This window comes from Chlamydotis macqueenii, chromosome 2 (genome assembly GCF_036417535.1).
Source record: "Chlamydotis macqueenii isolate bChlMac1 chromosome 2, bChlMac1.mat, whole genome shotgun sequence".
NCBI lineage: Eukaryota > Metazoa > Chordata > Aves > Otidiformes > Otididae > Chlamydotis > Chlamydotis macqueenii.
Window position 1 is genome coordinate 72,047,404 of NC_141557.1, and position 20,745 is coordinate 72,068,148.

General features: G+C 43.3%; 1 protein-coding gene across 3 annotated transcripts in view; it reads left to right on the forward strand.

The window, feature by feature from the left end:
• Window positions 1–20,745, forward strand: part of F13A1 (coagulation factor XIII A chain) — a 63,058-nt gene that overhangs the window by 16,611 nt on the left and 25,702 nt on the right. For all 3 annotated transcript variants that reach the window (XM_086740247.1, XM_086740248.1, XM_010119869.2), the window contains 4 exons: window positions 4,608–4,859; window positions 11,480–11,598; window positions 17,202–17,309; window positions 19,501–19,675. In XM_086740247.1, coding sequence (XP_086596373.1) covers window positions 4,608–4,859; window positions 11,480–11,598; window positions 17,202–17,309; window positions 19,501–19,675 — 654 coding nt within the window. The remainder of the gene's footprint in view (window positions 1–4,607; window positions 4,860–11,479; window positions 11,599–17,201; window positions 17,310–19,500; window positions 19,676–20,745) is intronic.

A 20,745-nucleotide genomic window follows, 5' to 3' on the forward strand; every position in this document is an offset into this window, starting at 1 on the left:
AAAGTAGTTGGAGATCGGGAGCTTCCAGGGACTGGGCAGGGGAGGAGGAGGAGGAGGAGGAGGAGGAGTATCATCTGAGCAAGGCCTGGTCCCTGTTAGTCACTGGGAAGGAACAGCAGCAGAACAGGATGACTGGAGGAGGAGCGCTCGTGTTTCGCTGACTGAACTTGCTGTACCTATCTCTCACCCTCCCTCTGTCGCTGTAGATCTCTCTCTGTCTGGTGCGGCAGTTTTACCCAGAATTAAACACAGCTTGCCTACATGCCTAACAGGCCCGGAGCTGACATGCTAAGGAGCTGAGGCATGTCTTAAAAATAACTCACTGTGAATGCATGTGTGTCTGGCCACAGTTCTGTTTTACACAGTGCATTCTTTTGCTGCTGTGTAAATAGACTTCGGTAAGCTTTAACAAACACTGCGCTCTGCTTTTTGCCCCTGTAAAGTGTGTGTGGTGTGGGGGGCATCCCATACATATCCATATCCACACATGCTGCAGTCCTGGTGCATTTCGCCACATAGACCTTTACTCATACTTATTTACTTTCAAAGCCTCGTGATGCAACACTGAGGGAGACCTGAGCTCCTTTAACAGCAGCAGCAGCTGTTTTTCCCCTCTTTTCCTGGGTGCCTGGAAACCACAGGAGGTGTGGAACTGAGTTGAAGTGAGCAGGAGCTTTAGGAGCCTGCCTGGATAGCTACAGAAACCAAGGTGGGATAAGAAAAGATAAGAAAGAAGTATTAAAGGGTTGCGGTCCTGTGCACTGTGCAGCAGGGGAAATAGATAGGTGAGTTCCATTAAACCTTCTTTATAAGGGAGGCTCCTGGAAAAATAATGTCTTCTGGCAGTATCATAGCTCAGAACCTAGCATTGAAATGCAGAGAGCTGGAGGCCCATGAAAGGGGGTCAATGTGCATTCTGTACTGCCTCGAAGGCAGGAAGGTCAGCGGCCCCTCTTCAGTGCCTCATATCTTCTAAGCTGCAAAAGGAGCCTGTAAGAAATTCACCCTGTGCCTGATGGTAACAGTGCAGCAACCTCTGAGCTTTCTGATTTCTCAGGCTGGATTTTCCCATTTCCATGTGCTGTTAGAGAGAATGGACGGGGACATCCCAACAGCGTGATGCCACGCAACAACTTTGTCTTTCATAGAGCAGTTGGCTGTGAAACGTCCTCAAGTGAGGGCCAGGGCCTCCTACACTCAAAGCACATGTGAGCATCAAGGAGTGAGGCAACCACAAAGAACTGGCTAGAGAGTGTGGTTCAGGCTGCCAACTCCTGGGTCAAGTAAGAGCGAGAGGGATCCTGAGCCAGCTGATGCTGCTGGCAGAAGCACCCTCCTATCAGCATAAAAAGAGTTTATCTTCTCTGCATGGCTCCTGGTCCTGATGTGCACCCAAACTCCTGCCTCTCTGTGGGCTGGGTTAGCACCAGGGATCCTGCAGAAAGTGCTCTGCCAGGCATTCACAGGCTTTTGGTAATGAGTCTTTGGATAAGACTGAATCTTATTCCTTAGAGACTCTAACCCTGAAAATGAAATCACCATTATCCCTTCTGAGAAAGGGCTGACATTACAGATGTCCCAAACATGAGCCAAAGTTGGCCCTACTTTTCCACTGCAGCCAGAAATGTGTGCTCGAGATGTAGATAAAAGTTAAATGGCCAAGCCATCCTGAGAGGACTTCCCTACGATATTAATACACATAGTACTGAACCTACATAAGGATTCTTTTGCCAGCAACCTTAGCATGTAATGCCAAAGTTATTCAGCTTTGCAGCACTCTAGTATCAAGACAGCAGACGTGTATATGGGACTACTGTGGCTGGTAGTGTCAGGTGTCTAGATATATGATTACAATTCAGCTCCACAAGTCCTGTCAGAAACAACAATTCCCTTGCTCTTCCATTTGCATTTTGGTTTTTGTTTCAGAAGATTATGGAACCTGTCCTCTCTTCAAAGAAAACGTTTGAAATTGCTCACTGTGCTCTTGAGGGCTCTGCCCATCTTCCCAGGCTTCCTTGTGGGTTCAAGATTTATGCAACTGTTAGCAAGCATTGAACCCTGCTCCTCTGTCAGAAGCAATGTTATCTTTTATTTACTGTTTATAATATCTGCAAATTATCCTGACTTCTAGGATATTCCTTCCCATGCATTCCTGATAGGTCTGCGGGGATGCAGGCAATACCCCAGAGCACCTCCTCCTCATGGGTGAGCAAGACAGTGCAGTGGCCCACCTCTCTTTCTGCACAGGAGCAGCCATGTGGGGCGTGCATGGCCTCTGGGCTGAAAGGACCTTGCACTCCTCAGCAGCAGCTACAGGTGCTCCCTTGTCAAGCAGCAGGTAGATTAGGGTATCTTGTGACTTTGTAAGCAAAAAGGACCTTTGTTTGGAAGGGCGAACACATTTTTATTGTTGGGGCATCGGAAAAATGAGAATAGCAGAGGCTTGGTACTTTGCCAAACTTACTATGAAGTTCCGGTGAGGGGATTTCCATAAGGATGTCTTGCAAAGGCCTCATGGCCTCTTTGGGATCCTATCTGGTTCCTATAGGCAGATGTACTGGGGAGTGATTCTGCAGCCTACCCATGTGCACGTGGCATACACGGACATGGGGGTGCAAAGCCCTCGCCACAGCACGCCTCCTTCTGTCCTTCTGTCCAGTGGGCTCCTACACTGACGTGCAGCTTCCAGTGAAGATGACAGTCTCAGTGCCTAACCACATTAAACTAGTAATCTCTCCCCCCTCCCACCTTCCTGAAGGAGGTAAGGAAGGTTTTTTAAAAAGTAGCACTTGTTAACAATTTTCAAGGATGTCAGTTCAATTACTGGGTTCGCTCTGCTGCTTTGTTCGTGTGGACTGCTTTGTTTTTTTTTTTTAAAAAAAATTATGTCAAAACTAGAAGTAAAATATCAACTGTAGAGGCAAGCTGGGTCACAACCAGTTGCACTGCAAAGAACAAGAACATGTTCAGCTCTCAGATCGCAATTGTTAGCAGACACAAGACTCTCATCTCTGTTACCTCTATAGGCTCTTCTCTCTGGACAGGCTTTACTTTGATGGCTTATATTTGAAGTGTCCAGTGCTTTATCTTCTAGTGTTTTCTATTGATTTTGCTCTCTTATTCTAGTCTTTTTTTCTTCTGTAGGTCTGTCCTTTCTGTAGCATCCCTTACTGATCTGAATGGGTCTCGGGGGTTACAGCATCCCTGGCTGACAGGGCAAAGTGGGCTATTTATGTGCACTGAACATTGCAAAATGGAAATTCATGTGCACAGAATCATCTCTTGGATGAAGCACAATAGCCCCACATTTCCTAGAAACATGGATGTCATGGCAGCTTGCAAGCTTCAGATGCAAAGCTGGAGTTGTCCTTTCCCAGAATGTAGCAGTGTTCAGTTCTGGGATTATCTCTACATCAGATGTATAAAAATAAGCAAGCAGGAAAATCAACGCCCTTGTGAGTTTAATTTTGAAATTCCTGAATAGTAGGAATGAAAAATATAGAAGTCTGTCTCTCTGTCTGCCATCGTTTCTTTTCATTGCCCTATTTTTGAATGAAAGAGTCTGACTTTCAGCCTAAAATATGAAACGAATAATAGATCTGAGAATGAGATAAGGAACTCAGGCTTCTCACAAGTATCTTTTCTGTCTCCACTGCTTGTTGGTTTCCAGATAGAGTTTGGCTCTACCTCAGGCTCAAAGGGTGGATCCTCACACAACTCTGAATCCTGGCAGTGTACAGGTTTACATGTAGCCTACCCATCCAGATGCTTTTTATAGTTGGCAGAGTAAAATAGGCTTCTCTGGGGTGTGATTTGTCTTACTATGAGGTAGGCACATGGGGTACTTTGGAGGTGTGTCATACTTTGAAACCCATCACTTGCAGAGAAAGTCTAGCTACCCAGCCCAGATGTGCTCATCTGTACTCTGGGTGTCCAGAGTTGGTTCCCACTCTGTCCATGAGAAGCGGATGCTCGGAAGGAACTGAGTGTTGGATATCTGCTGGTGGGGTGACTTGTATTTCCTCCATCTATGTGGACTTACATGAAAGATCACTTGGTCTGCGTTTGCCAACTTAGTAGTGCAGTGAGAAGAACAAAATTCTGCTCTGCTAAAGACCCCCAAGGCCGATGTCCATGCCCCCGTGGGCACTTGTGTACTAGTGACAAGAGTAGTGGGTGCATCTGAAGGGCTGTTATCTAAACTTACCAATAGTGTAGCTGACACCAAGGCAAGGAGCAAGCTGGAGTGTAGCTTGCTGCACTAGGATAAACAGTGGTGAGCAAGGAAAGCCTGGGACAGCCCCTGCTCATGCTGCCATGTCTACACTCCTGGCAGGGCCTGACTCAGTGAGACTGAAGCTTGCTGGAGCGAGGTGGGTGGGGGTGTCTGCACGGGCTGCCTGCTGGGAGGTGTTGCATGTAGTTGTGTGGCTGTACTACCAAGTGACCAGGCACTATGTGAAGCAATGAGGGAAGCAGGTGGTTTCCACCCACTAAAACTTGCCGCCTCCGTTGAAAATAGACAATGGGATAGAGAGCTGCCAGGAAATGAAGAGACTGTCAAAACAAGGTGAACTTCATGGAGTTATCCCCTTCTTTCCCTCCAGGTCGCTATCCACAGCAAAACAAAGGCACCTACATCCCGATCCTCGTAGGTGATGTGCTGAAACCTGGTGAGTGGGGAGCCAAGATTACCCACAAGGAGAACAACTCTATTCACCTGTCCATCATGTCTTCTGCCACCTGCATTGTTGGAAAGTTTCGTCTGTACGTTGCTGTCTGGACTCCCTTTGGCATCCTCCGGACACAGAGAAACTCAGCAATCGACACTTACATCCTGTTCAATCCCTGGTGCCAGCGTAAGTACCTCATCAGAGTCAGAGGTTCATGTTTTCCACTGCTGGGCTCATTGGGTTTTTGGAGGGAGTGGTCCAGGAAGGGGAGCTTGGTGCCAGGGAGATTGGAGACATGCTGGTTTGGGTCTGCAAATCACATGGTAACTCTGCGAAGAGGCAAGTCTTTCAGGTTGAGGAATAGCCCTGTGTGAGCAGGGCTCCATGCTGCAGACCTGTGCCTGTGCTGTAGCTACACTCTGCAGTTTCATGATGCCAAGTCTGTGTTTAGCAGCTCTGACAGTGGGATGATCCTCTGTTTCTTGCAGTAAATATCCCCCAAGGCTTTGCTCTGACTGTAACAGGCATTGGCATGAGCCTCCGTCCTGCCTGTGTGTGCCTTAAACTGGCCAGTCAACTGACGAGCATGTTTTTTTCCAGGGTCTAGTGTGGGGCAGAATGCATCCCACACTCTGTTGAATTATATTGCTGATTGCCACATTTAGGATTGAACATCTGCCGCTGAAAGCCTGCAGGAATTCAATGGGAGCTGCTGGTCCTGCAGAGGTTGGATGGAGTCAACCTGCTGTGGCATCACTGGTGGTGCCTTCAGACCGCTACACAACATTTGCCTTTATAAATTCCCCTTTACTGGTGACTAATTAGCAGCAACCCTTTCCTCTGTAAGGAACAGAACATTTTGCAAATGAGCCTTTTTAATAATCCAGTGGGTTGAAGAACAATTTATCCATTTTAAATCTCCCTCGGTCCCTGGTGAAATCGGCCATTACACTGACAGAATTGTATTTTACCCAATGAACTCCAAGTGTGGCTTTAAGGAGAGTGCAAGGAGGACTGGAGAGGTTTGGATCAACCTTTTGACAGGCCGTAGCATCGTGTCTCAGCTTCTGACACTTCTAAGGGTCCAAGTCTGGCATACATATTGCTATAAATCTAGGTTACCAGCTAGCTTTAATATTCTCCCATCACCCTTCCTTCATCTTTCAATGTTTTTACCAGAGTATTTGCATCAAATAATCCCGTACCAAACCAGGGCCATCCTACCAACTGACGAGTAAGTTTAGCGTTATAAATAGAGTCCATTATTCAGCTGCACTACTGTCAGTACATCGAATGATTTGTGCTGAATTCATTACTTGCCCCTGGTCCAAGGGAATGTAAGCAATGATTAGCTTATGCATTATTTAGGAAGATATATGTTAATGCTGAGTAAAGCGGAGTTAGTTAAGTAGGAACAGGAGGGAAGGGAAGGGCAGGGCCCAAGGCTCCATGATGCTGTGAGATATTTCTGAAAGCAGCATAGAGGTAGGTACCTCTTAGCAGTGTGCTAAGAGTTTATTCTGGGAAAGGAGGGAGAGTGTTTAACAGAAAGAGAGGAATCATTGCCAAGTTATGACCCACTGTGAGCAGACAGAACTGCTCAAGGTTTGTGAAGGCATCATCAGCCTGTCACAGCTCCAGCTAGGGAGGTGTAGTTCTCATTGGAGCACCCCTTGGCTTCAGTCGTAACAGCCAGTTTGTTAGCCAGCGCAGTGACTTTGCAGTGGCTCAGTACCTCTTTGAAAGGGATAAACGCCAAAGAAAAAGCTTCTTAAATTACCTCATGTTGCCTCCTGACTAGCATACAGCCAGGTAGGGCTGCTTACAAGTGTAATGTGGAGGAAAAGTACGATGTGGGGGGATTGGCTGCCCCACTCTGGTGTGACTGGGACCACACAGGCTGATTCAAGGTGCTAGTCAAGGAGTGGAAGGGAAAAATCAATCCCTTCTTCTCACCTCCTTCCCCACCAGCTCTATGTGCTGACTGGTTCACATCTGTTCCTGGCACATGGGCACATTGCTGTCCTGTGCAGTCCCTCCTTCACACCTGAGCTGAATGAGACCAAAGGTGAGCAAGGTTAAAACCACAGCATGTGAACAAACCCATAGGGAGCAAGACATGCAGCAGTTGCCTCCAGTGGCAGCCGTTAGCAAAGCCAGCTGCTTCAGGAAAGCAGAAGAGAGTTTCTGGGCAGCAAGGATGCACTGCGTGTCCCCAAGCCCAGGGGAGGCAACTTGGGGTCACCCCTGGAGGACCACATTTTTGTTGCCAGCTTATGTGTTCAGGTGTGTCTCAATGACTTCAGGTCCTAGCCCTTGCTGGCTATTGTACTTTTCGTTTTCTGTGTGTTTCTTTTGGATTTGGATTTATTCTCATTTCTTGCCCCTACTTTTACTCCTAGGTAGTTAGGGCTAATTGGCTCCTGTATTTGCCTTTTCCCCCTTTCCTTGTGTTAGAAAACTCGGGACTGTTTCTCCACGCTTTATGCCCTGGCTGGAAAAGATTATTCAGTGGCATGACAAAAGAGTATAAAAACTCAGGCAGTTAAAGTGTAGAGAAAACAATAGTTTGAAAATCTCCTAGGCTTGTTTGCTGGGTTAATAGCTAAGCAGAAAAGTCTGAGTGAAAAGCCTCATTAATAAGAGAGAAGGCTGGTGCCGGGAGTGAACGGGGATTGTTATAGCAGGGAGCGGAGTACGGGCTCTGTCAGAGTCTAGTGCAGCTTTCCGACTCATCATTTTGGAGAAACATCAATGTGTCGCTATGAGCTTTTCTTTAAGACAGAGGCATTTGTGCCCTTTCTTATTACTCCTTTTCTCATTGTAGTTTGTTTTTGACATATCTTCCTAGCCAGGGACACAAGTTTTTTCTGCTGTTTCAGAACAAGTTTGAATACTTTACCAGTCAAGCTACAGAGTACTTTGCTTCCTAAATCATCAGATACTTTTATGTTTTAATCCCCTTAGCTACATTTAAGGCTGATCACAAAGAATACTTTAAAGATGAAGATGCAGAGTCTGATCCTGCAAAATTATATACACCAGCCCCAAAGATGTGGGAATTCAGCAAGCTAGTGGATTGAGATTTCAGATACAGGTGAAATTTGCTTTACTTAATAAGCAAAGTAAAGCCTGTGAGGAGAGGCAGCATCCTTTCTTCAGTCAGCTGACATAGTTTGGAAAAACAGATGTGATTTTGGCCGTACAGAACCCTCTTCAGTTCTGAAACAGAAGATACAAATGCCAAGCAGTTAAGGATAACTTCTTGGAGTTTAACTTAACTCTTAGCAGTATCAGACTACATGAAAGCAGAGAAGGGCTCCTTTGATCTGGATACTGTGAGCTCTTTCCAAGGAGGTGCTGAGCCCCGGCAACTTTCTGCTGGGGAACATTCAGTGCAGGAAAAGACCTTGCATTGACTTGTGTGGCGCTCTCAGAGGTGGAGATACATAGTGTATCTGAGTAAGTTGCAGAGTCCATGAGCTGAGGTGTGTGTTTCCCTCACCCAAGCCTTCTGCAAGGTGCATTATATTTAAGCAATTAAATATATTGCAACTTTATTGAGTCAAGTGCACGTTTCTTCAGCTTATGTACCTCAAATGTCCTAATACAGTTTGAGGTTTAGTAACATGTGGTTGACTTTGGACTCCCCTTATGCGTTATCAGTCATCCAAATTTAGCCCAATAACTTTTTCTGGCGTTTGCAGCTAAATCTTAAATTTTCTCTCTTGTATCATAGATTCCATGTGGGTGAAATTCATACAGAAATTCGTCCTTCTGCTACACTAATGTAGGGAGGCACTAGCAGTTGCAGGGCTGCATACGTGGTCCCAGGTGGAGAGGGTTTTGCAGATAACTGTATTTAGTTCTTGCTGCTCTGTGTTTACCACAGCACTGTCCTGTTCCCAGCAGGAACCCTGGAAGCTTTGTGGTTCCAGCGAAGCCTAGGTGCTCATTCCTGGATTCCCATGGAAGTGCGTTGAAGGGAGGCTGGGTGCTCAGGACAAGCCTGCTGCCTACACTTCCATTCGTCTGCTGGTGCTGCCGTGCTCAGTGGTCACCATCTGCACAAAAAAAATAGCATTTCCCACTCCAGCAGGTTGCTGTGCTGGGGATGGGGTCCTGTGCTTGTTCACTTTTCTAAATCGAAAGGGCTTCTCTGCACTCCTTAACTCTTTTACAAGGAGCCTACATTCAGTGGGATTCCTTGTCTGCAGTACTATCTTCATGTGAGGTATATTTTTACTTTATCCATCTTCAAACAGAGAGGTATAGAGGCCAATTTGATTCTTTGTAGCATTTCTAGTGTCTTAATAATTTCCCAGGATAAAAGAAGTGAGTAAGAAAACCCCTAAACTGCTAGAAAAAAAGAACAAACCCAACACATTTCCATGGAATTCTTCCGTTTGTCAGATGTGAGCCTCCACTTGCACAAAATAATTAGGAGTTGTACTATGTCAAGCATGCTTAGCTTCAAAGTAGTCACAAATGCCTCATATTTCCTTCTAAACAGTCTCAAGGGCAGTGAAAACTGTCAAAAATCAAAGCAGCTGGCTTCTCTGTGAAACAAAAGCCCTTTTTACTTTATCAAAACCCACAAATATTTAAAAATAATTGACGGAGAAGTTAATCAATTTTCATCTGATTTAGCAAAGATTACACAGTCTCAGAATAACATAAGCATCTCAATTGATACCAGCCAGATCAATATTGATATTTTTAATCCCTGAAATAAAACAACAGCTGTCAAGAAGGCATATGGAGACACTCCACTGAATGCGTAACTGTACAAAAGAAGTTATGAGTTCTTCTTTGAATGCGTCCTCTGTACCGTTTGTACAGATGTGCTTTAGTAAAACCCAAAACTCAGTGAGTCAATGCATATATAGTTGTTCAATCAGAAATCAGGCAGAACTAGCCTAGTGAAACAGAGACTACACAATTTGCAACATTTTTGGTGGAATGCTATGCAGAACTTATTTAGAGCTGGGAGCTGGACCTCAAAAGAGTCATGTAATATACAGTTTCATAAGTATGAGAATCCCTGCTGGCATAAATGACAACAGTTTTTTGATTCACGATCAAGTATAAACACTTTCTTTCACCAGGTAGCTTCTGAATGTAACAAACTGCTTTGTGCCTGGGTGCAGGTTGACTACATCATGGGTAGTGACAACCCTATAAAGAAACTTCTTGATCACCCAGCCCTTAGCAGCTGGGTGAATACCACCACCCCATCAAATGTAAGAGTGGGTCTCAGACCTGCCCACCTTAGGGAAAACCCAGTGAAACCCACCGCTTCTCTATGTGCTCAGATTTGGACGTGGTCTGCAGAGCCTGTACAGCAACCCTCTCAAAAACATAATGGCAAGCTCTAATCTCCTCAAATGCAATAAAGGCTTCTTACATCTAACACCTGCTTCCCTATCGTTCCTTGCACACCACTATGGAGGTCATTATGTTACATATCTATGCATAATCCCTTCTGTATGTATAGACATAGAGATATAAATATATCTTCAGAGAGAACAAAACTTTCAGCAGGGTCAGGTGTGTAGACTGGCAAAATCCTTCCCCTAGCTGAAGCCAGTGTGAGTTTTACCATTGATTTTTTTAAAGGGCTCAGGTTTTAGTTTATTTTCAGCCAAATTGCAGTTTTATGGGCACATGAAGAAGCTTTTGAGGATGAGGTTTACAAGGAAGTACAAATCTGATTTGCATTTCAACAAAATACAACAAATCAATAAGCTTTTAAAAGTGAAATGATCCTCTAGTAATTTGTAGTGGGACACTGAAGAAATTCTTTATGGCAGTAGTGAGTGGTAGTTTTGTACTTGTCCATATCAAACTCTCAGAGGTTATTGCTTCTCTTTAATTTGCTGTCTGGTACCACATTACTGATTTCCTCAAATTAATTAATTCCCATAGTATTAATTGTTAAACTGTATCTCTTAATCTCAAAATATAAGCATTGGCACAGGAAAGAAATCCTCAACTGTTCTAGCATCACAGAATCACAAACTGCTTCATACTTACCTGTGAAAGTCTGAATAGTTTCATGTAATTCACAATTATATATGAATATTAATAATGCGTTATTTACATATATGAATTATGTTTGCAAGGTGAGAGTCCACATATATGCTCTTGACTCTTGATATAAGACCAGTCTAGGATATACCCTTTCTACATTTTTTGATAAAGACCTCTTCCAATTACTTCCAATTTTCACTTGGACACATGAATTTCTCCTCATATTAGCTGGTCAGACAAGCTTCATGGGGGAGGGACATTCCAGTCAATAGCTGACGTACAGAATTAGCAATCAAACTCTCCTGTTAATACACTATAAAAACTGTATTCCTTTTTTTTTTTTTTTTTATGCACTACAGATCTTTCTTTAGATCTCTCAGCTTGAGCTGTTCTCCATTAACATTAATAGGTTTGAAATTGTTCTTTGATCTGTTTGTACGGATGCAGAATTGCATCATGGTGCTCCGACTTTTAAATTAGTGGTACACAGTAATCATAAAATTCTTGATAAGATGTGACATTTTAATCATACTTTACAAATCCTGGGAAAACAGGCACGAGTTGTCAGCATTTTTGCATCTTGTTGTGTATCATTTTCCTAACTGGGGTCACTGCCTCCTTATTTTTGTACTCTGTTGCAGCAAGTAATGCTTTGTTTGATGGAAGAGAGGTACTTTTCATCAAAGATGACTGTATTATATGTTAAGATTTTTTTCTCTGTCCTAAAAATTTAAGTGACTGTGTTAACATTCATTTTCGGTAAATTGATGCAGAGGATGCCGTGTATCTGGATGACGAGAAGGAAAGGGAAGAATACGTCCTGAATGATGTTGGTGTTGTTTTCCATGGAAACATCAATGACTTAAAAGTAAGAAGCTGGAGTTACGGTCAGGTGAGCTATTTAGACCTTCTCTGGCTTGTCCCAGCAAGACAGTTAATTGACACCAGATTGTGGTTGAGACTGTGGGCTGTGCAGTGCATTATTGTATCTTCTTCAGAAAGCCAAGGGGCATAATTTTAAAATTGTATGAAGCGGGTATATGCCTAATCCAGAAAAACAATGTTACAATAGCTAGTATTTAAACAGCTTGTTTTATGGGCATATTTCAGGTACTTACAGGCTGCCTGTTGAAAGTCATAATCGTTCATTACTGCTGCTTCAGGATCAAACTGCTTTGGTGAAAGAGCAGAGTTTGTTTGTTTGTTTGTTTGTTTGTTTGTTTGTTTTTCATTTCTCAGCAATGGGTTGTATTACTTTTTGAGTCCTCCTTTTAGTTCCAGGAACTTGGTGGAAATTATTCTCATCTGCTTGAGGTGGGGTCAGCTTGTCACAGCATTCCTATGAAAAACTGTGATTTAACCCCAGAGATTTAAATTTCCTTGCCACAGTGATAAAGGGGAGAAACCTCTCCCTTTGTTGCCTGGACTTGACAACATCGTGGCCTCTTGCAGCCTGGGGGAAACACCCTGCACCAGGCTGAATTGCGGTATTGGTCTGCTGTCAATAACATCAGACTCCTCTTGCTTGCTTGTCTATTTTACTTCAATACTAACAACCCTGGAAACCCCTACAGAATGAAAGAGTTAAATTGTTGTTTGAGAATAGGGAAAAGGCATTAACGAGCAGAATCGAAAACGAGGAAAACTAATCCTAGCTGTCACTCAGAGGGGCTCCACTGGACAGTTATTGGACACGCTGAAGTCAGCTCATCTCACCTCCTGGATTTTCACACCAGCACAATTAAGAAAGTGTTGAAGTATTTCCTTAATGCTGTGGTGATGGATCCATTCAGTTTTCGTGGCACTCTCTGGCGCAGCCTTGCAGAAGGATGCTTCTTTCTTTGCTTTCTTTCCCTCAGCTAAAGACAATCTTAAAGCTTGAACTGGATGGATTGCCAGTGAACTCGTCCTGGAGAGATCTTTGAACTTGCATCTCTCTTTTTCCCTTGTTTAAGGGTACAATTTCATCTTTTTTTCCCGTGGCAGCACTGCCTTGGGGGAGTTCTTGCCTCTGCACCATTCCTTTGGTTGTGTCAGTGCCGTTGATTGCATGGTCTGACTTTCATCCTGACTGAGATAAAAATAACCCTTAAATAAGGTGGGGAGGGGAGAGGCAATTCCATAAGCTGATGGGGCCCCTGATACAAGAGATGTGGAACCGGATCCTAAGGCCAAAGCTGAGCATGTATTTAAGTTGACCAAAAATGCCCCCTCCTGGCCCTTCTTTCCCCCTGCAAGTGCTTGTACAGCCATTCAGTGAATCAGACTGGAGAGCTGATTAGCTGAATAAGCATCTCATTGATTTTTTTCTTTTTTTTTCTTCCTCCGGGTTATTTTTGGGGCTTACTGTGTTCCTAGATCTGGGATTTGCTCCCTGACAGATGTAAGGGGGAGGCAGAGAGTGGAATGAATGGCTAGAGGTGGATGGTGCTGCTTAAACCAGCTGCTGGATTTATGTCCCAAGATGCTGAATTTATGGCTTATGGTGGCTTGGCCTGAGGTGCTTATATTCTGCAAATCTGGCACCTTCCTGACACAAATACCATCCTCCCTTGAGAAACTGCCTTATTTGTTTAGTTTTGCTAGGAGGTAGCTCTGTCTGGGAGCTTAGGGCTGTTCCATAGCCCTTTGTCATGTACTCTCATTCCTGTGTTGTCTGAAATTGGAGGACCCGGTTTCTGCACTGTGTTGTGGTGCACCTTTTGTTATCACTTGCCCATGTGAAAACTGAGTGCGGCAGATGCATCTAAGGGGATCCAATCCAAGAATTTTAATGGGATCAATGGTTTTGTACAGGTATAACAGACATCTCAAACTGCAAAGCAACGGAGAAGCATTCTTCATGTTCCCTTGCTTTCAGTGAGATGGAGGATGTGATATTCCTGATCTTACCCTGACAATTTCCAGCCATTAAAAACATGCATATTCCTCATTTTCAGTAATCCTGGATGTTAAGAATAAGTGTATTGCTGTGAGTGAGTAAAAATACTAGCAGCAAGACCTAAATTATGGGTATATCATACATGTGTGCATTTTGTATTTATAACATATAGCCCTGTACAGCAGTGTCAGTGACCTAGTCAGGGATGTCCCTGCTCCTTGCAGGGGGGTTGGACTAGATGACCTTGAAGGTCCCTTCCAACCCTAACCATTCTATGATTCTATGATTCTATGATTCTAAATAGCATAAGGCCACATGCAGTCACAGAGGTGGAAGGTATATGGTCATATCCAAAATTCAGATAGACTTGTGCATGGTAATATAAATAGGCTGAAGAATGGCTTTGAACAATGACAGTTGGAAGCTTTAACTCAGGTTGTAAGTTAAAAAGGAACATACAGTTCAAAACTGGGTTACTAGTGGGAGATGATTCTCACAGCTGCTGTCTTTAATGAGCAGCATCAACATGAGAGGAGGAAAGGAAAGAAAAATGGACTGAGGAAGAAAAAACAACAGGCTGGTTGAAACATGGCTGTAATGAATGAGGATGGAGGTGTTCCTTGTAACATGACTGTGATTCCTTTCTTCTAAGAAAGCATAAATAGCCAGTCACTCAGAAAAACCCACAGGGGATTCAGGGGAAATTTGGCTTTGGAAGAAATCTAGACACATAGGAATTCTCTAGCTGAGAAATGTCAGAAGTTGGATGCTATATTGATCATTTAAGGTTGGGGGTTTTTTTTGTGAGAAAAATAAAATAAAACAGGTGGGCATAGAGTTCTTGTTGCCATTGTGAGTTGTTTCATGTCCACACATTGAGCTGCACTAGCTTTGTCACCCGCTGTGCAAATGTAATTTTACGACACGTGCATTTGCTCAGATCAGACCATAGGCAACGTGAGAGCACATCTGCCTGCAGTTGACCATGAGAAATACAGCCCTGATTCAACCAGTGCAAAAGGTGATACAGCACCTCTTACTTTGATTTAAATGGAAGGTCATCTATTAGAAACAGGTCAGCATGAAAGAGGATGCCCACTGAAGGCCAGCCCCACTAAATGCGTTGCTCTGCAACACAAAGCACGTCTGCGTGCAGACAGAACCCTTTTGCCTGTGTGTTTTCTCATGCCTTATTTTCCACCTGCAGTCTTTCCCAGGAGGCTCTGCCAAACTTCCTTGGTCCTGAATTTGGTTTATTTCTATTTCAGCTTGTGTTGAGCAGGCAGTGCCTGCGCCTTGCCGAAATTCACTCACCTGCCCTGGTTGCCTACTGCTGCTCTTCTTCCTCTGACATTTCAGAGGTGTTCAGCCTTACAAGTGCTATGTTTCTATTCCAATTCCATCTAGATAGCATTTTCATGCCAAGATTGAGAACAGGAAACTGATTTAGTTTGATTTAATGTTTTTAAATCTCTGGATAGTGAAGGAGGGCAAAACTGGCTTTAGAGTTAAGGCTACTCTGCATGCCTACACTGCTGCAGTAGTGTAAGGCAGACAGACTTTACAGCTTGTTCTGTATCTCTTTTCCTGTTAATCCAGTTATTTCACAAGCATTCATGTCATTTTGTAAATACTAAGGTGGAAGGCAACAACCCTGAAAGCAATTTCTTTCCTCTTTATTCTTCCTGTATATGCTGGCAAGATTGACAGCATCTCATAAACTGTAGATGAGAAAGATTTAATTTGCAGAGTAGACTTCTTATTGATTTAACTCAGGTCTTAGGCACTGCTGATGACTTGAAGTGCAGAAAGCAGATTTTCATCCTGGTGAAAGTGATAAATCATTGGGCCAGACCAGAAGAAAAGTGAACTTGAAGTAGGAAGCATGGCTGTGAGGGCCCAGAGTTTACATTATCTGTTGCGACGATTCTCCTTGGGAAGGAGGGTCTCCACAGCATGGTCATTCACCCAAGATTATTTACATCACATACCAGTGGAGTGGACTGGAGAGTCTACCATGCAATTATTCAGCTTTCCAGGAATGATACGATACTAAGAGTGGGTCCCTGGGAAGCACTGATCCCTCTTTCCCTATTTGCCGAAATACCATGAATTCACTTTTGCTCAGACCGTAAGGTGTTACTCACTAGTGAACATCTGCTCCAGAGAAAGTAATTCAATGCAAGTGTGGGTGATGAGAGAGGTGTGCTGCCTTGGAGGACATTTGCTGAAAAGGATCCGTATGACAGTGGTATCCTGAGCAATGAGAGCCAGACAGGCTCGAGGCAGAGGCAGAGACTTTCCTTGGCCAGGAAATGGCTGACAGTGGTGAAACATGGCGGTGTCTCCACTTTCTTGGCTTATGCCAGAGCTTGACTACTGCCTGGAATGTCATCCCTATCCTTCCAAACTTCCCTGCAGCATCAGCAGCAGTCTTGACTCTTTGGGGCTTCCTTTTCAGCTCTCTGGTCTCATCCTTCCTTCTCCTCTGCCTCTGCCTGGGCTGCTGAAGCAGGAGCTTGGCCTGGGATCTTGCTTATGTTCTTCAGGAGGCAAAACTTGGTTCACCCTTATCTGGCAAGGAGCCCTAAGTCAGACTGGAGACAGCTGCAAAATCAATCCAGCTCTAGTAGCAGCCTGAGAGCAAAAATCCTGTTTGCATGAATCATATATTTAAGGATGCAAGCGTAGAACATAAAGCATAATATGGCAAGGCGACAAACTCTGTGAAGTTTCTGTAACAGCCTTGAATGTTAATGTAAGACTGTGTATCTAGAAAATATTTGGTTTATTACTGTGCAATTCCCTGTCTCCTAGCTTTTTCCCAGGGACAGAGATATTTTTCTTTGCTCTGCAGTTTCTCCTAAGGAAAATGAAATACATCACAGGGCAAGTTCTGTGACAAATGGTTTCTAGTCTATTTAGGCACCTCTGCCCTCAATTCATTCTTGTGCTTGTTCGTGCTGGATCGAAGAAACTGTACCTTTTCACTCTATTTTTGAAGAAGACTACTTTAGGTCACTTGGTATTTTTGATGTCTAAGTTTTGTAGACCAGGATAAATCTATCTAATCAGCTTTTGGGTTGTCAATTTTAAGCATATTTTAAAATTAATTTTAAAATGTAAGTGTCTTCAAATTAACTTTGGCAAATCATTTATTGTTCAGCTTCCCAGCATTGCATTGACTGTGTCAGAGAAGTCCTGAAATTAACAGGTCTCTAATCTGTGAAGGACATCGAGTCCTTCATGAGCAGACTTGCTTCTTGTAGTTATTATTATAATATCTTCCTATTATATACTTGTTAGCACTTAAAATTTTATGTCCTGTCAGAAAGGCTGTGTTGTCATTTTAACCTTCTGGAAACCAGACTGAGATTGAATTGAAAATGACACTCTCTTTTCCCTCACAGCATCTCACATTTTTTTTTGCTATACAGGGGTGATTATTCTAGAAGAAAACTTGCATTTTTAAACGCAGAACTTTGCCTTGACCAGCTAACTTTGAAGCTGATCAGTTATTATAACAACAATGAAAGATAACTTTTCCTCTACTTTCCAGAATAAAAAGTAACTCAATCTTCCCTCTGTTTCCCTTTTTATTTTCTTTTATCTAGTTTGAAGAAAACATTCTGGATGCTTGCCTGTTCCTGATGGACAAGGCAGAATTGGAGCTCTCTGGGCGTGGAAACCCAATCAAAATCTGCCGTGTTGCCTCTGCAGTGGTATGTAATAGATACCTAAGGTGTGTCAGAAGTGACTCGTAAATCAAAGCCAAGCTGGTTTAACTGGTCCTCATGTCCCGAAGTGCTTACTCCAGCAAGTGTCAGATCAGTTGTCCATTCTGACCTCTGGGGTTTGGTATTTTATTTCACTCCACTAAAGGTGAACTATTATGTCAACTCATCACCGCTTCCTGAGTGGTACCTCACTGGTAGGAAAGCCACTTTTAGGCATTGCACTCCAGGCATGATAACATTTCTTGTGACACTGTGCTCACTTTCTGGTAGCTGAAGGAGAAGGCTTCCCACACCTCCATTCTTTCCAGCTGCTAGGCATCAGGAGTCATGCTGTGGGTACAACAGCAGCCCCATCCCTGGTATGCAAGATAAAAGACTCATCCAGGATGTGGAAAGCAGAGGCTGCATCCTCTTCTTGGCCTTACAGAGGTCTGAACTGATGTCTCCTGCTTCCCAGAATACCCTAGTCATAGAACATTAGATGTTCTCCAAAGTCAGCTACTAAAATAGACTATCTGCAAAACAAGGCTGCTGGAGATGGATGATCCTTTAATCCACTTGTTACAGCATTTGCCTAGGCTTTAAAAGAATGAGCTCTTTGTCTCAGACAACATTGAAATGAGATCTCCAGCCTCTCACTGCCACATGCTAGTTTTTGCATAACATTAAGTTAGATAGAATAGCTTCACCAAAAATTATTGAGAGCACACCGACTTCTCTTTCTCTTTTAACCTTTTGGTTAGTTCTTTCACCCCAGACATTAGAAATATGGCTTCAGACTTTCAGACAGAAGTAAGAATTGAATGTGATTCCCTCATCACTGAGCTAGTAGATGTAAAGGGTCCCTCATGCAGTGACCCTGGAAGCCCTATGGGCAGAATAGTTTATGAACCCGAAGGAGGCTTGGATACTGTTTAGGTTTTGAGCCTCTCAGTCATTTTGGGGAGGTGGAGAAGTTCACCTTGAAAATCCAGGAGTCAATGGACTTCCGGTCTAATCTGCAGGATTAAGCCATAGCTGGGTGGCAATTTTGGCTATCTGAAATCTGGGCCTCAGTAAGAAGAGTCCTGCTCATGTTCCTTACCCTCATTCTTGCTCAAGATGTGACGTGGTAGAGTTGAGTTCAATTGAAGCGGTGCCCTGTGCTAGGTTCCTTCTGAGGATTCCTGACATTGCAGCACAGGTAGAGTCGCCCCCTTCTTCATCCTTTGCAGCCAGAGGAGAGCCTGAAGATCAACATGCTGCCCTGTCCTTCAAGTGCCTCTTTTCTTGGTATGTTTCCCACAACAGTGAGATGGGCACAACCCCTTAACCCTTTTGGTTATGACTCTGAATACTTGTCTTTACTCAGTCCTAAGGTTCACAGGAAGTGGATTTTCTAATTATAAAACAGTAGTTAATCTAGCCAAAAGCTTTTAAATGAGAATTGTGATTTATTTGGCTGGCGCGTAGCGGTTCCACATTAGCATAATTAAAAGGTACAGAGCGAATGAGCTTTTTGCACAGCCTCAACTGATTTGGTTCAAATTGCAGCTTGGAGATGTATTGCTCGTTAATGCCTATCAGTATAGCCATTAGTCAGCAAAACTCCTTGCTTTGTATAATCTTACCAGGGGAAAACTTATCCAGCAAATTCCTTCTTGTTTTCATGTGTGCTGGACCAAAGAAATTAGTTTGTACTCTAAAAATAACAGTGGACTCATTCTCCTCTCAATCTGCTGCTGTAAATCAGTAGTGATTTTTATTAAAATCTCTGAGCTAATATGGACAGAAAAAAAAAAGGATGATTTTAGGCAAGAATCCAGCTTAGTATTTCTGAGACTTGCTTATCAGTGTATAATTAATTATGCTTATTATAAACACAGAGCAGTAAGCATGTTTAATGTTAATAAAACTTACTAAACTGGCAACATGGATACTCAGTGTGGTGATTTAATTTTACCATTATTTTTAAGTATCTGACCTTCACTCAAAATTGTTCAGTGATGGAGAATAGATGGCCCTCAGCAAGATTGTTCTATTCATCTCCTACCTTCATAATTAAACATTTCTGTCTTACTTCTAGCCTGAACTTGGCTATATTCAGTCTCTCCCATCCTATCTTTGTCTGCTGAATTAAAGAGCTCTTTATTATTCAGTCTCTGACATCCCTAATGCTCATTTCCTTTGTCTTTAGATCAATTCCAGGGATGATAATGGTGTGATTGCTGGATCCTGGGACAATACATACACTTATGGAGTTCCACCCTCAGCCTGGACAGGAAGCGTGGACATACTCCTGGAGTATTACAGTTCTAAGCAACCTGTGCGATATGGCCAGTGCTGGGTCTTTGCCGGTGTCTTCAACACATGTATGTATCAGTGAGAAGAACTCCACACTGCTATGCAATTCTTGCATAACAGAGAGAGATTTTAGGTTAAACTAGCTAAAATACTTCCTAGCTCTGTGGTGCTCAGGAGTGAATAGTAGAGATACTTAAAAATACATGGCTAAAATAGATGCTCTTTAAATAAACATCTGGCTTCTCCTTCAGTTAGGCTGCTCTTTCACACAAATATGTTAACTATTTATTTTTTCAGTAAAATGTATTCAGTGACTCACAGAGGGTAAGTCTGAGAGAGAGAAAGTTAGTCTTTTGACACAGTCCACATTTCTGTTAGGAAATCTGAGATGAAAGAGGGGGTTCTTATCTAGACCTGCAACATGAAACTATTACCCAATATGGAATGTGGTGTCTCTGCTCCAGAAAGGCTAAATCTCACCTACCGAGGATTGTTCCTAGCAAGACTGACATGCACTGTGCCAGAACCTGTTTCCTAAGCACTATTAACATTTTCTATGGAGTTTCTGAGCAAGAACAATGAGGAAAATCCTGGCCTGGTTTATGAATTCTCTAGCACTACAAGGTTAAGTCTAAATAGACTTGCTTGAACTAAAGCTCCAATGTTGCAGCAAACGGGGTGTTGCGGGTCGTAAAACACAGTAGGGAAAACAGTGTTGGATTGGTCCCTTTTTTTTACTGTCTAGCACTCACTAACAGCACCATCCCAGATGAACACTACTAATACCCTGGAACCACTGCAGTGTATTAGAAGTCAAGAAAGACTGAGAGTGTAAAAAATGTGCATTATACAGGTAATGGCGACCAGATATTGGGTGCAATGCTTATGTCAAGCGCCAATGTAGAGCCAGTCAAGCAGTTCATATGCTGATGGCACTGGCCAATAGGAGAAGCTGAACAGAATCTAGAAGTAAGTGTCTTTCTTAAGGCCAGATGATCTTCCTTAGAGGCACTTACAACACATGCATTTAAGTATCAAACTGAGGGGGACCAGATCAGCTTAGGACCAAGGGAATAAAATGGGTATTTCTGCAGGCTTGGAGCCTACTTTGTATCAAGTATTTTTCAGCCACAGCTGA